Below are 12010 nucleotides of genomic sequence, written 5' to 3'. Positions count from 1 at the left end.
CAAGTGATTCTCCTGCCTCAGCTCCCTGAGTGGCTGGGATTACAGGTGTGCACCACCACACCTAGCTAATTTTTGTATTTTTAGTAGAGATGGGGTTTCGCCATGTTGGCCAAGCTGATCTTGAACTCCTAGCCTCAAGTGATCCACCTGTCTCAGACTCCCAAAATGCTGGGATTATAGGTGTAAGCCATCATGCCTGGCCAAGAAATTTTGATAGAATATCAAAAGTAAGACCCTGTCTCAAAAAATTAAAAAAAAAAAAGCTAACTGTATTCCATCGTGTATATACCACATTTTCTTTATCAACAGAAACACAAATACTTTATGATTTCACTTATATGTGGAATCTGAAAAAATCAAATTCATAGTAGAGAATAGAATGGTGGTTACCAGAGACTGGGAGTGGGTCAAGGAAGGAAACAGGGAGTTGTTAGTTAAAGGGTACAAAGTCTCAGTTAGACAGGAGGAATAAGTTTTTAGAATCTTATTTCACAGGGGGGTGACTATAGTCAATAATAATATATTATGTATTTCAAAATAGCTGAGAGTAAATTTCAAATGTCTCACCACAAAAAATGCTAGTAAGTTATGTGATAGATGTTAATCTACTTGATTTAATCATTCCACATTGTATACATATATCAAAACACCACACTGTACCCTATGAATGTATACAGTTATAGTTTATCAATTAAAAGTAATACTAATTTAAAAATTTTTAAACTTATCCTTTTTCTTTAGGGATTAGATATGGAAGTTTTTAATCTGTATCTTAGCTCATGTTAAATCTCACACTTAATTTATTGTTTTGCAGATCAGATTTAATTTCAGTATAAAGGTAAATGGAATCCTCTCCACAGAGATCTTTGGGTAAGTTCTTAGGTCTATGGCTTAAGATGATGCTGTGGCTCTGCAGTTTTTCTCAGCTCTTATTGTCCTATTTCCAAAAGATTCACAGTTTGATATCTTGACCCAAAGTCACCTTGAAACTAATTTTCTGACACCCCCACATTTTATTATTTTAGTAGATTCATCCCTGTCTCTAGAGGGGGTAAACTTAAATATTACCATTTTCCCCTTGGTTAATTAGTTACTGAATTCTAGTAATCACTGGGGTGGTAGTAGTCATGGGCCAAAATTTGTGTCAAACAGATTGATTTTAGAATATTTGAGAGATGGCTTAGCTTTGCTTTGCTTTGCAGGGTAGAGAATGAACCCACTTTGAACCTTGGGAATGGAATTGCTCTTGTGGTCGACTCTCAGCATTATGTGAGGTGAAGGCGTAAAGCCTTGTTGTCCCTCTGCATATTTTACTCTCCTCTCTTGAGTATGAATGTGGGTAGAAATTGGAAATTGTCTCACTTGTCATTTATAAGTGCCAGGTGTCAGCTTCTCTATAAGAAAAGCAGAAGTAAAACTTTTTTTTAATGTTGAAAACTGCTGTTTTAAGTTATTTATGTACTTGAATCTATTCTAAATGACCTGAAGACATGTGCCTTCTTCTCTCCAGGCCTTATTTTCTTCTGTAAATGAAACGAAACAGACCCTGCTAGTTCCAATCCCATTTGGGCATGAGAAGAGAAGACTGAATTTAAAACTTTACTTGAATTCTTGGCTAGAGAGATAGTATGAATACAAAGGAATTCATTGTACATTATTTTTTGTGCATCAGCATTTTGCATAGGTTTGGAAATCATCTCTCTGTCCATCTCCATCTTCTTCAGACTCCAAGAAAGTAAATCTGGTCAGGCACAGGCTCATGCCTGTAATCCCAGCACTTTGGGAGGCTGAAGTGGATGGATCACTTGAGGTCAAGAGTTAGAGACCAGCCTGGCCAAAATGGCAAAACCCAGTCTCTGCTAAAATTACAAAAATTAGCTGGGCGTGGTAGCACATGCCTGTAATCCCAGCTACTTGGGAGGCCAAAGCATGAGAATCGCTTGAACTCGGGAGGCGGAGGTTGCAGTGAGCCGAGATCACGCCACTGCACTCCAGTGACAGAGCAAGACTCCATCTCAAAAAATAGTAATAATAAAAAATGTAAAAAATCCATGGAGGAGGTGGTAAACAATATGGAACACACAGAGCCCTTCTGTCTTGCCTTCCTGTGCCATTTAACTACCACAGAATCCAAAGCGAAAATGAATTATATCAAGAAAAGACCTAACATATGCTTAAGTCCAATTAATTTATTCTTTCTTTTTTTGAGACAGGGTCTCACTCTGTTCAACCCAGATGCCATCATAGCTCACTGCAGCCTCGAATTCCTGGGCTCATTTTCCCACCTCAGCCTCCCGAGTAGCTAGTAGCTAGGACCACAGAAATATGCTACCATATGCTGCTAATTTTTTTTTTTTTTTGGAACGGAGTCTCACTCTGTCACCCAGGCTGGAGTGCAGATCTCGGCTCACTGCAACCTCCACCTCCTGGGTTCAAGTGATTCTCCTGCCTCAGCCTCCTGAGTAGCTGGAACTACAGGCGCACGTGACCATGCCCGGCTAATTTTTTTGTACTTTTAGTAGAGATGGGGTTTCACCATGTTGGCCAAGATGGTCTCGATCTCCTGACCTCGTGATCCACCCACCTCGGCCTCCCAAAGTGCTGAGATTACAGGCGTGAGCCACTGCGCCCAGCCCATATGCTGCTAATAAAAAAATTTTTTTTTGTAGAGATGAGGGTGTTGCCTAGGCTGGTCTCAAACTCCTGGACTCAAGCAATCATCCTGCCTTGGCCTTTCAAAGAGCTGGGATTACAGATGTGAGCCACTGTGTCCAGCCCTAATTTAGTCTTTATTCATTAGTTTCTGCCTCTTATGTGCCCAGAGGCAACACTAGTAGTCAGAGTCTCTTAAGGCTTAAAGAGACTGCTCTTGGTTTTTAGTCTGTTTTCTTATTCTCACCCAAAATTACACCTCAGATGAGAACATTTTTGTCATTTAATATACAGGTTATAATTTTCCCACCCCATATCTTTCTTTAGTGATCCTCTAATACTAAACAATCCTTACAGGTAGCAGCTTATCATCATAGTTGTACTGACAGAAGTTTAAGCCTCTGAGCCAATTTTTGTAGATGTGTTTCCTTGGATGACCTGATTAGAGATAAAGGAAAAGGGTCATTAATATTTCCTCTCTTTTAATTAATTAATTCATTCTTAATCAGCTCTCTCAGGTTGACTATTTTCTCTCTGTTTAGAAAAGAGCTATTGGAAAGTAACAAAATTTTACTAGATTCTTTCTAGGAGAGAAAGATGGCCTGATTTTTTTCTCATTGTTACTATCAAACAGCAACCTTAGACCTCTTCAGTGGAAGGTGTAGCATGTATGAGAGCAGACTTCTAAGTATCATGGGGCCAGTTTTAGGCCATTTGTGATTCATGGACCCCCTCACACAATGCTGACCTTTGAATGAATTTGAAAATTTGCCCAGAACCAAAGATTAATTTTAGTGGAGGAAATATACTTGAGAATAAGTAACAGGCTGGTCATGATGTCTCACACCTGTAGTCCCAGCACTATGGGAGGCCAAGGCAGAAAGATTGCTTGAGGCCAGGAGTTTGAGACCAGCCTAGTAAACATAGTAAGACCCCATCTCTAATAAAATAAAATAATAATATTTATTTTTCGAGACAAAGTCTTACTGTGTCGCTCAGGCTGGAGTACAGTGGCGCATTATCAGCTCACTGCGACCTCTGCTTCCCAGGTTCAAATGATTCTCTTGCCTCAGCCTCCTGAGTACCTGGGATTACAGGCATGCACCATCATGCCCAGCTATTGTATCTTTAGTAGAGAGGGAATTTCACCATGTTGGCCAGGTTGGTCTTGAACTCTTGACCTCAAGTGATCCATCCGCCTCAGCTTCCCAAAGTGCTAGGATTACAGGCGTAAGCCACCATACTGGGTCTAAAATGCTTTATAAAAGAGAAACTAAGAAGCATCCATTAGTGGCAGCAAAAGCAGGAGCCATGATACCATCTCTGAAATGCCAATTTTTGTATTATTTCCATTGCTGTGATTCCCTGAGTGAGACATGAGTTATTTATTCCAACAAAACTGATATGGCACGTTATATGGTTATACATATGCTAGAGGTTATAAAAATAATTTTGAACGTTCTTTTAAATAATTTCTTAAGAGGAAAAAACGTTAAATTTGACTTGTCTGTTTTCTGACAGTAGACCAAATTTTGGTACAATTGAATCACACTGCAGCAGAATTCACCCTGTGCTAGGACATCCAGTAATACTTTTCATCCCTGAAGACGTGGCTGGCATGGACTTGTTGGGAGAACTGATACTGACTCCAGCAGCTGCACTGTGCCCCAGCCCAAAGGTTTCTTCCAACCAGCTTAACAGGATTTATTCAGTTTCCATATCCTTTTGATGAAAAGTTCCATCCAATTATCTTTAGAATGGGTTTTTATATCCCAGTTTAGGAAAGCCTTTAGTATGTGAATTCTGCATCTACAAATATGTATGATTTGTGTAAAAACATATAATCTAATGTGAAAGCCAAGCTTGAAAATTTTGCCAGGGAACTGAAAACTGTAAAATGTGACACATGCCATGCATTTTTCATACAATCCAGTATGACTGAAGCCTGAAATGAATGGTGCACGAGGAAGAGATGGGGCTAGAAAAGTAGTCTGGAGTTGAATATGGTTGATCTTGAGTGCCATACTAAGGATTGTGAACTTTATTCTCTGTACAGTAAGAAACCATTGAATGTGGCTGGGTGCAGTGGCTCACGCCTGTAATCCCAGCACTTTGGGAGGCCAAGGCGGGTGGATCATGAGGTCAGGAGATCAAGACCATCCTGACTAACGCAGTGAAACCCCGTCTCTACTAAAAATACAAAAAATTAGCCGGGCGTAGTGGCGGGTGCCTGTAGTCCCAGCTACTCAGGAGGCTGAGGCAGGAGAATGGTGTGAATCAGGGAGGCGGAGCCAAGATTGCGCCACTGCATTCCAGCCTGGGTGACAGAGCGAGACTCCATCTCAAAACAAAACAAAACAAAACAAAACAAAAACAAAAACCATCGAATGTTTTGGGAGAAGTCTTTAGCAGCATTATAGAGTATGGATAAGAGGCAGAAGTTAGTAATACTAAGTAAATAAGTAAGTGAACTCGATTAAAAATCATGAGTGCTTGACGACTGGGTGCAGTGGCTTACACCTGTAATCCCAGCACTTTGGCAGGCTGAGGTGGGCGGGTCACTTGAGGTCAGGGGTTTGAGACCAGCCTGGCCAATATGGTGAAATCCTGTTTCTACTAAATATACAAAAATTAGGCCGGGTGTGGTGGCTCACGCCTGTAATCCAAGCACTTTGGGAAGCTGAGGCGGATGGATCACAAGGGCAGGAGTTCGAGACCAGCCTGGCCAACATGGTGAAACCCCATCTCAGTAAATAAAAAAATTACCTGGGCGTGGTGGCAGGCACCTGCAATCCCAGCTACTCGGGAGGCTGAGGCAGGATAATCACTTGAACCCAGGAGGCAAAGGTTTCAGTGAGCCGAGATTGCGGCCACTGCATTCCAGCATGGGCAACAGAGTGAGATTCCATCTCAAAAAAAAAAAAAAAGTAGCCAGGCATGGTGGTGCATGCCTGTAGTCCCATCTACTTGGGAGGCTGAGGCAGGAGAATCACTTGAACCTGGGAGGTGGAGGCTGCAGCGAGCCAAGAACACGACACTGCACTCCAGCCTGGGTGACAGAGCAAGACTGCCTCAGAAAGAAAAAAAAAAGAAAGAAAGGAAAAGATAATAATAATAATGAGTGCTTGAATCTAAAGTGTGGTAGGCTTGGAAAGGCCAGACTTATTACCTGAATTAATCAACAAAATGTGGTAACCAGTTCATTATTAAGGTAGGGAGAGATTGGGGGCAGGGAACATCTAAGGTTGATATCAGATTTCTATGTCTAGAATAGGCAAATACAGAGAGACAGAAAGTTGATGGAGGGGCTTTTTTTTTTTTTTTTTTTGGTCTGCAGACAAGGTCTGGCTCTGTTGCCCAGGCTGGAGTGCAGTGACACAATCTCGGCTCACTGCAACCTCTGCTTCCCGAACTCAAACCATCCTCCCACCTCAGCCTCCTAGAGATCACAGGCATGTGCTACCATGCCCAGCTAATTTTTGCATTTTTGGTAGAGACAGAGTTTCACCATGTTGCCCAGGCTGGTCTCAAACTCCTGGACTCAAGCAATCCACCAGCCTCAGCCTCCCAAAGTGGTGGGATTACAGGCATGAGCCACTGTGCTCGGCCTGGAGGGGCTTCTTTTCAGAGTAATGAAAATGTTCTAAAATTGATGGTGGTGGTGATTGCACAACTCTTTGAATATTCTAAAATCCATTTTATTACACATTTAAAATGAGTGAATTGTATGGTATGTGAATTATATCTCAATAAAGCTATTAAAAATATTTCCACAGATGGCTGGGCGCGGTGGCTCACGCCTGTAATCCCAGCACTTTGGGAGGCCGACATGGGCGGATCACGAGGTCAGGAGATCGAGACCATCCTGGCTAACATGGTGAAACCCCATCTCTACTAAAAAATACAAAAAACTAGCCAGGCGAGGTGGCGGGCGCCTGTACTCCCAGCTACTTGGGAGGCTGAGGCCGGAGAATGGCGTGAACCCGGGAGCTGCAGCTTGCAGTGAGCTGAGATCTGGCCACTGCACTCCAGCCTGGGCGACAGAGTGAGACTCCGTCTCAAAAAAACAAAAAACAAAACAAAATTTCCACAGATAACTGACAGAGTAATGATACTTTCAGCAAGATAAAAAAAATTAATAGCAGATTTGGGGGATAAAGATGAGTTTGACATTAAACATGTTGAGTTTATGGTGCCTCAAGATATCCTTTGAACATAGTAAGGAGCTATATAGGAATTTGGTCTGGATCTTGGAAATGGTCAGATTTAGAGATACAGAATTTTAGAGTCTCAGTTTCCTCCATAGGTAAGAGTCGTGTAGTCCTGTGTTTAGAGCATGGCACAGTAGGGTAAATGTTGGATTCACTACCTTTTTTTTTTTTTTTTTTGAGACGGAGTTTCGCTCAGTTGCCCAGGCTGGAGTGTGGTGGCGCCATCTCAGCTCACTGCAAACTCTGCCTCCCAGGTTCACACCATTCTCCTGCCTCAGCCTCCCTAGTAGCTGGGACTACAGGCGCCTGCTGCCACGCCTGGCTAATTTTTTGTATTTTTAGTAGAGACGGGGTTTCACTGTGTTAGCCAGGAAGGTCTCGATCTCCTGACCTCGTGATCCGCCCTTCTCGGCCTCCCAAAGTGCTGGGATTACAGGCGTGAGCCACCGCGCCCGGCCTGGATTCACTACTAGTTAGCTGTGTGACTGTAGGTAACTTACTTAACCAGCCTAAGCCTTTTCTTCCTCTGCTTTAAAATGAGGATGATACTTATAAGTTTAGTTTCCCTTGCAAAAATTGGTTTTCTGTTCTTTTGGGGTTTGTTTGCTTGTTAGAATTAAGTATAATAATCCATGTGAATGAAGCTCCTAGCATATAACAAGTACTCAATAATATTAATAATTGTTATTGTCATATGACTGAAGCTGTAGGAGTAAATGAAGTTATAGAAAAGTATAAACAGTGAGAGGCCGGGCGCGGTGGCTCACGCCTGTAATCCCAGCACTTTGGGAGGCCGAGGCGGGCGGATCACAAGGTCAGGAGATCGAGACCACGGTGAAACCCCGTCTCTACTAAAAATACAAAAAATTAGCCGGGCGCGGTTGTGGGCGCCTGTAGTCCCAGCTACTCGGGAGGCTGAGGCAGGAGAATGGCGTGAACCCGGGAGGCGGAGCTTGCAGTGAGCCGAGATCGCGCCACTGCACTCCAACCTGGGCAACAGAGCCAGACTCCGTCTCAAAAAAAAAAAAAAAAAACAGAACAGGCTGGACGCGGTGGCTCACGCCTGTAATCCCAGCACTTTGGGAGGCTGAAGATGGCAGAGCACTTGAGGTCAGGAGTTTGAGACCAGCATGGCCAGCATGGCAAAACCCTGTCTGTATTAAAAATACAAAAATTAGCCAGGCGTGGTGGTGCATGACTGTAGTCCCAGCTACTTGGGAGACTGAGACAGGAGAATTACTTGAACCTGGGAGGCACAGGTTGCAGTGAGCTAATATCACGCCACTGCACTCCAGCCTGGGCGGCAGGGTAAGACTCTGTTTCAAAAAAAAAAAAAAAAAAAAAAAACAGAAGAGGCGTGGTATGATAGATGTCAGCTATCTGATGTTGCATGTCAGATATCAAAAGATACCATAGTATCTTTTAGGGAGGAGAAGGGAGCAGGATGGTGATGAAGACTATGCTTGGACATTTTCTATTTTAAAACATGCTTTTTCTTTATATCTAGATAGTACAGAAGAGTATAAAATAAATAAGTTTCTTTTTCCTCCTCATTCCATTGTCTAGAAGGAATAAGACAGACAAATTTTTTTGTCCTCTTGGGAAAAATTTAACAGATAGATATTAGGTAGTGATAAGTGCAGTGGAGATAAATAGAACAAAGTAATAGAGAGTGATGGAGTTGTTATGTTAAATATGGTCAGTGAAGCCTCTAATGAGAGTGTTTTAAAAAAGAGAGAGAGCTGGCCGGGCGCGGTGGCTCAAGCCTGTAATCCCAGCACTTTGGGAGGCCGAGACGGGCGGATCACGAGGTCAGGAGATCGAAACCATCCTGGCTAACACGGTGAAACCCCGTCTCTATTAAGAAATACAAAAAACTAGCCGGGCGAGGTGGCGGGCGCCTGTAGTCCCAGCTACTCGGGAGGCTGAGGCCGGAGAATGGCGTGAACCCGGGAGGCGGAGCTTGCAGTGAGCTGAGATCCGGCCACTGCACTCCGGCCTGGGCGACAGAGCGAGACTCCGTCTCAAAAAAAAAAAAAAAGAGAGAGCTAGCTATGAAAATTCTGGTGAGATTTTACTTTCTGAAAGTGGCAAACTTGATAATTTAGACCAACCTTCTCACTGAAGGCAAAGGCTGGATGAAATATTAAAACATCATAAAAGCAGGCTGGGTATGGTGGCTCACGCCTGTAATCCCAGCACTTTGGGAGGCCAAGGTGGGTGGATCACCTGAGGTCAGGAGTTCGAGACCAGCCTGACCAACGTGGAGAAACCCTGTCTCTCCTAAAAATACAAAATTAACCAGGCATGGTGGTGCATGCCTGTAATCCCAGCTACTCAGGAGACTTGAGGCAGGAGAATCTCTTGAACCTGGGAGGTGGTGGTTGCGGTGAGCCGGGATTGCGCCATTGCACCGCAGCCTGGGCAACAAAAGCGAAACTCCATCTCAAAAAACAAACAAAAAAAATCATAAAAGCATCAAAGAGCTAGTGAAGAGGAGTTTCTATGCCATGATTTAGGAGAGGTTTGAATTACAGAGAGCTGAGCCTAGCATTGGGGGATGCTTTTGCCCTGGAGTAGTTTGCCAATTCAAGCAAGCAGTTGAGAGGCTAAGATGTATTAATACTTCCAAATCAATGCAGGACAAGAAGGCCAAAGAATCCAGGACCTGCTGAGCTTGGGAGTGCTGCTAAAAACACCTCTTGCCTTGGGCAAGGGATAACTAGAAGGCTATATTTTAAGGAGTAAGGTCAACCTGAAATAAATCACTCTTCACATGGACTGTATATACTTTTTGGTCATCTAGGCAGGCCAGAAAATCTTAAACTTTTAAATTGGATTAGGATGATTTTAGATTTGTTAGTTCTAGATGTCTTATGGAAGCAAACAAAAATTTCTAGAGGAAAATAACTGCATCCTGTGCTCCCAATTATTTAACACTTTTTCAAATAGTGTCTCATGGTGCATATGCACACACACATGCACAGTCACAAATAATCAGGTGTAAGAAAGGACAAGATAGCAAAAACAAAGTCACAGAAACACCCACTGGGACTCCAGATACTGGTGATATCAGACATTGACTTTAAAAAGTTATGCTTAGCTGGGTGTAGTGGTTCACACCTGTAATCTCAGCACTTTGGGAGGCTAAGACAGGAGGATTGCTTGAGCCTGCAAGTTCGATATCAGCCTGGGAAACACAGTGAGACCCCCATCTCTAGACAAGTTAGCTGGGCATGGATGGTGCATGCCTGTGGTCCCAGCTACTCAGGAGGCTGAAGTGGGAAGATTGCTTGAGCACAGGAGGTCAAGACTGCAGTGAGCCACGATCGCACCACTGCCCTTCGGCCTGGGTGACGTGAGACCTGTTTCAAAAAAAATAAAATGAAAAATTATGCTTACTATGTTTATGAAAATGAAAGCAAGTTTGAAAAATTTTACTAGGAAACAAACTGTAAAATATGAAATAACTTTTAACAAGAACAAAACAGAAATTGTGGAATCAAGAAATATAATAACCAATGTTGAATAAAATTCAGTACACAGGTTTAACAGCAGATTAAGTACAACTTAAGTGAATTTGTAAACTAAAAGCTAAAGATTAGCAATAACTTAGCAAAAATAAAGCAAAGAGACAAGTTATGGAAAATACAGAAGAAAGGGGTTAACAGAGTAAAGAGTAAAACTGTCTAATGGGTATTTAATTGATGTCCAAAAAGAGAAGAGAGAAGAGAAAATGGGGCAGAAACAATATTTAAAGAGTTAATGACTGAAACAACTGAGACAGATTTAACAACAGAATAATCAAGCAGTATAAATAAAAAAGATTTATACACCTAAAGAGATGAAAAACAGAGAAAATCTTAAAATCAGTCAGGAGGACAAATCATCTTTAAAAGATGAACAAATTAGCAGTTGACTTCCCCATTCCAACAGAAGGTGTTAGACTAATAGTGTTAATGTCCTGAAATAAAACCATTACCAACCTAGAATTTCATATCCAATCCAAATATTCCTCAACATAAAAGGTAATAAACTTACCTGTATATTATGTTAAAATTATAATCCATGTAACAAGAAGAATTAATTCAACAGACTTTAGAACATGGTGTTTTGACTATACATTCTTAGCAGGATATACTCTAAGGATGAAATGGAAGTCCAAAGACCTCTTAAAATTTATTCAGTGGCATGATTGTTAGGAATAATATTGGTATTTTATATTGGAATTATTGTGTACATACTTATGATAAAAAATTATGTTAACAATGTTAGGAACCAAAATTTTTAGCATCATATGGAAGAATGTGAGTGTAAATTCAGAGAAATAGCAATTTTTTTTTAAAGGCGTCTTGCTCTGTTGCCTAGGCTAAAGTGCAGTGGTGCGATCATAGCTCACTGCAACTTCGAACTTCTGGGGTTAAGCAGTCCTCCTACCTCAGCCTCTCCTGAGTAGCTGGGACTACAGGCATGCACCATCATGCCTGGCTAATTTATTTTTATTTTAATTTTTTTGTAGAGACAGGGTCTCACCCCCGAGTTTCCAAATTTAATGAAAACTATAAACCTTCAGATTCATGATCAATGAAGCCTAAGTGTAAGAAATATGAAGAAAATTATACTGAGTCACATCACAATCAAAGTATTTGAAGCCAGTAATAAAATATTTTAAAAGCAGCTGGAGATAAAAAAGACACATTATGTGTACAGCAACAAAATAATTATGGCAGATTTCTCACTGGACACAATGTTAACTGGAAGAAAGTGGGGTAACATCTTTAGAAAGTACTGAGAGAAAAAAGGCAAAATGAAGAATTTTTCAGACATAGAAAAGGTGAAAGAATGTATCACGAGAAGACCTGTATTATAAGAAATGTTAACAGAAATCTTTTAGGTAGAAGAAAAGTGATGCCAAATGGAATTCTGGATCTACCCAAAAAAGGAAGAGCACTGGAAGTGGTGGCTATGCGGGTAGATACAAAATACTTTTGTCCTTTTAAAAACACAAAATATCCTTCTTGAGTATATAAACCAAAAAGTATCTAAGACAGGTCTCAATTAGTTTAGAAGTTTATTTTGCCAAGGTTAAGGATGTGCCTGTGCCTTTCTCTAAAGATAGTTTTGAGGTCTTCGGTATTTAAAGGAGG

General features: G+C 41.6%; 1 protein-coding gene across 1 annotated transcript in view; it reads left to right on the top strand.

Annotated features, from left to right (window-relative positions):
• TOP6BL (TOP6B like initiator of meiotic double strand breaks) overlaps positions 1 to 12010 on the top strand; it is a 107427-nt gene that overhangs the window by 55123 nt on the left and 40294 nt on the right. The window contains exons 6-8 of the mRNA XM_065529397.2: positions 815 to 870; positions 1203 to 1274; positions 4177 to 4373. Of these exons, the coding sequence (XP_065385469.1) occupies positions 815 to 870; positions 1203 to 1274; positions 4177 to 4373 (325 nt within the window). The remainder of the gene's footprint in view (positions 1 to 814; positions 871 to 1202; positions 1275 to 4176; positions 4374 to 12010) is intronic.

The sequence above is a fragment of the Macaca fascicularis genome, chromosome 14 (genome assembly GCF_037993035.2).
Source record: "Macaca fascicularis isolate 582-1 chromosome 14, T2T-MFA8v1.1".
NCBI lineage: Eukaryota > Metazoa > Chordata > Mammalia > Primates > Cercopithecidae > Macaca > Macaca fascicularis.
This window is presented reverse-complemented; position numbering and strand designations above follow the sequence as displayed.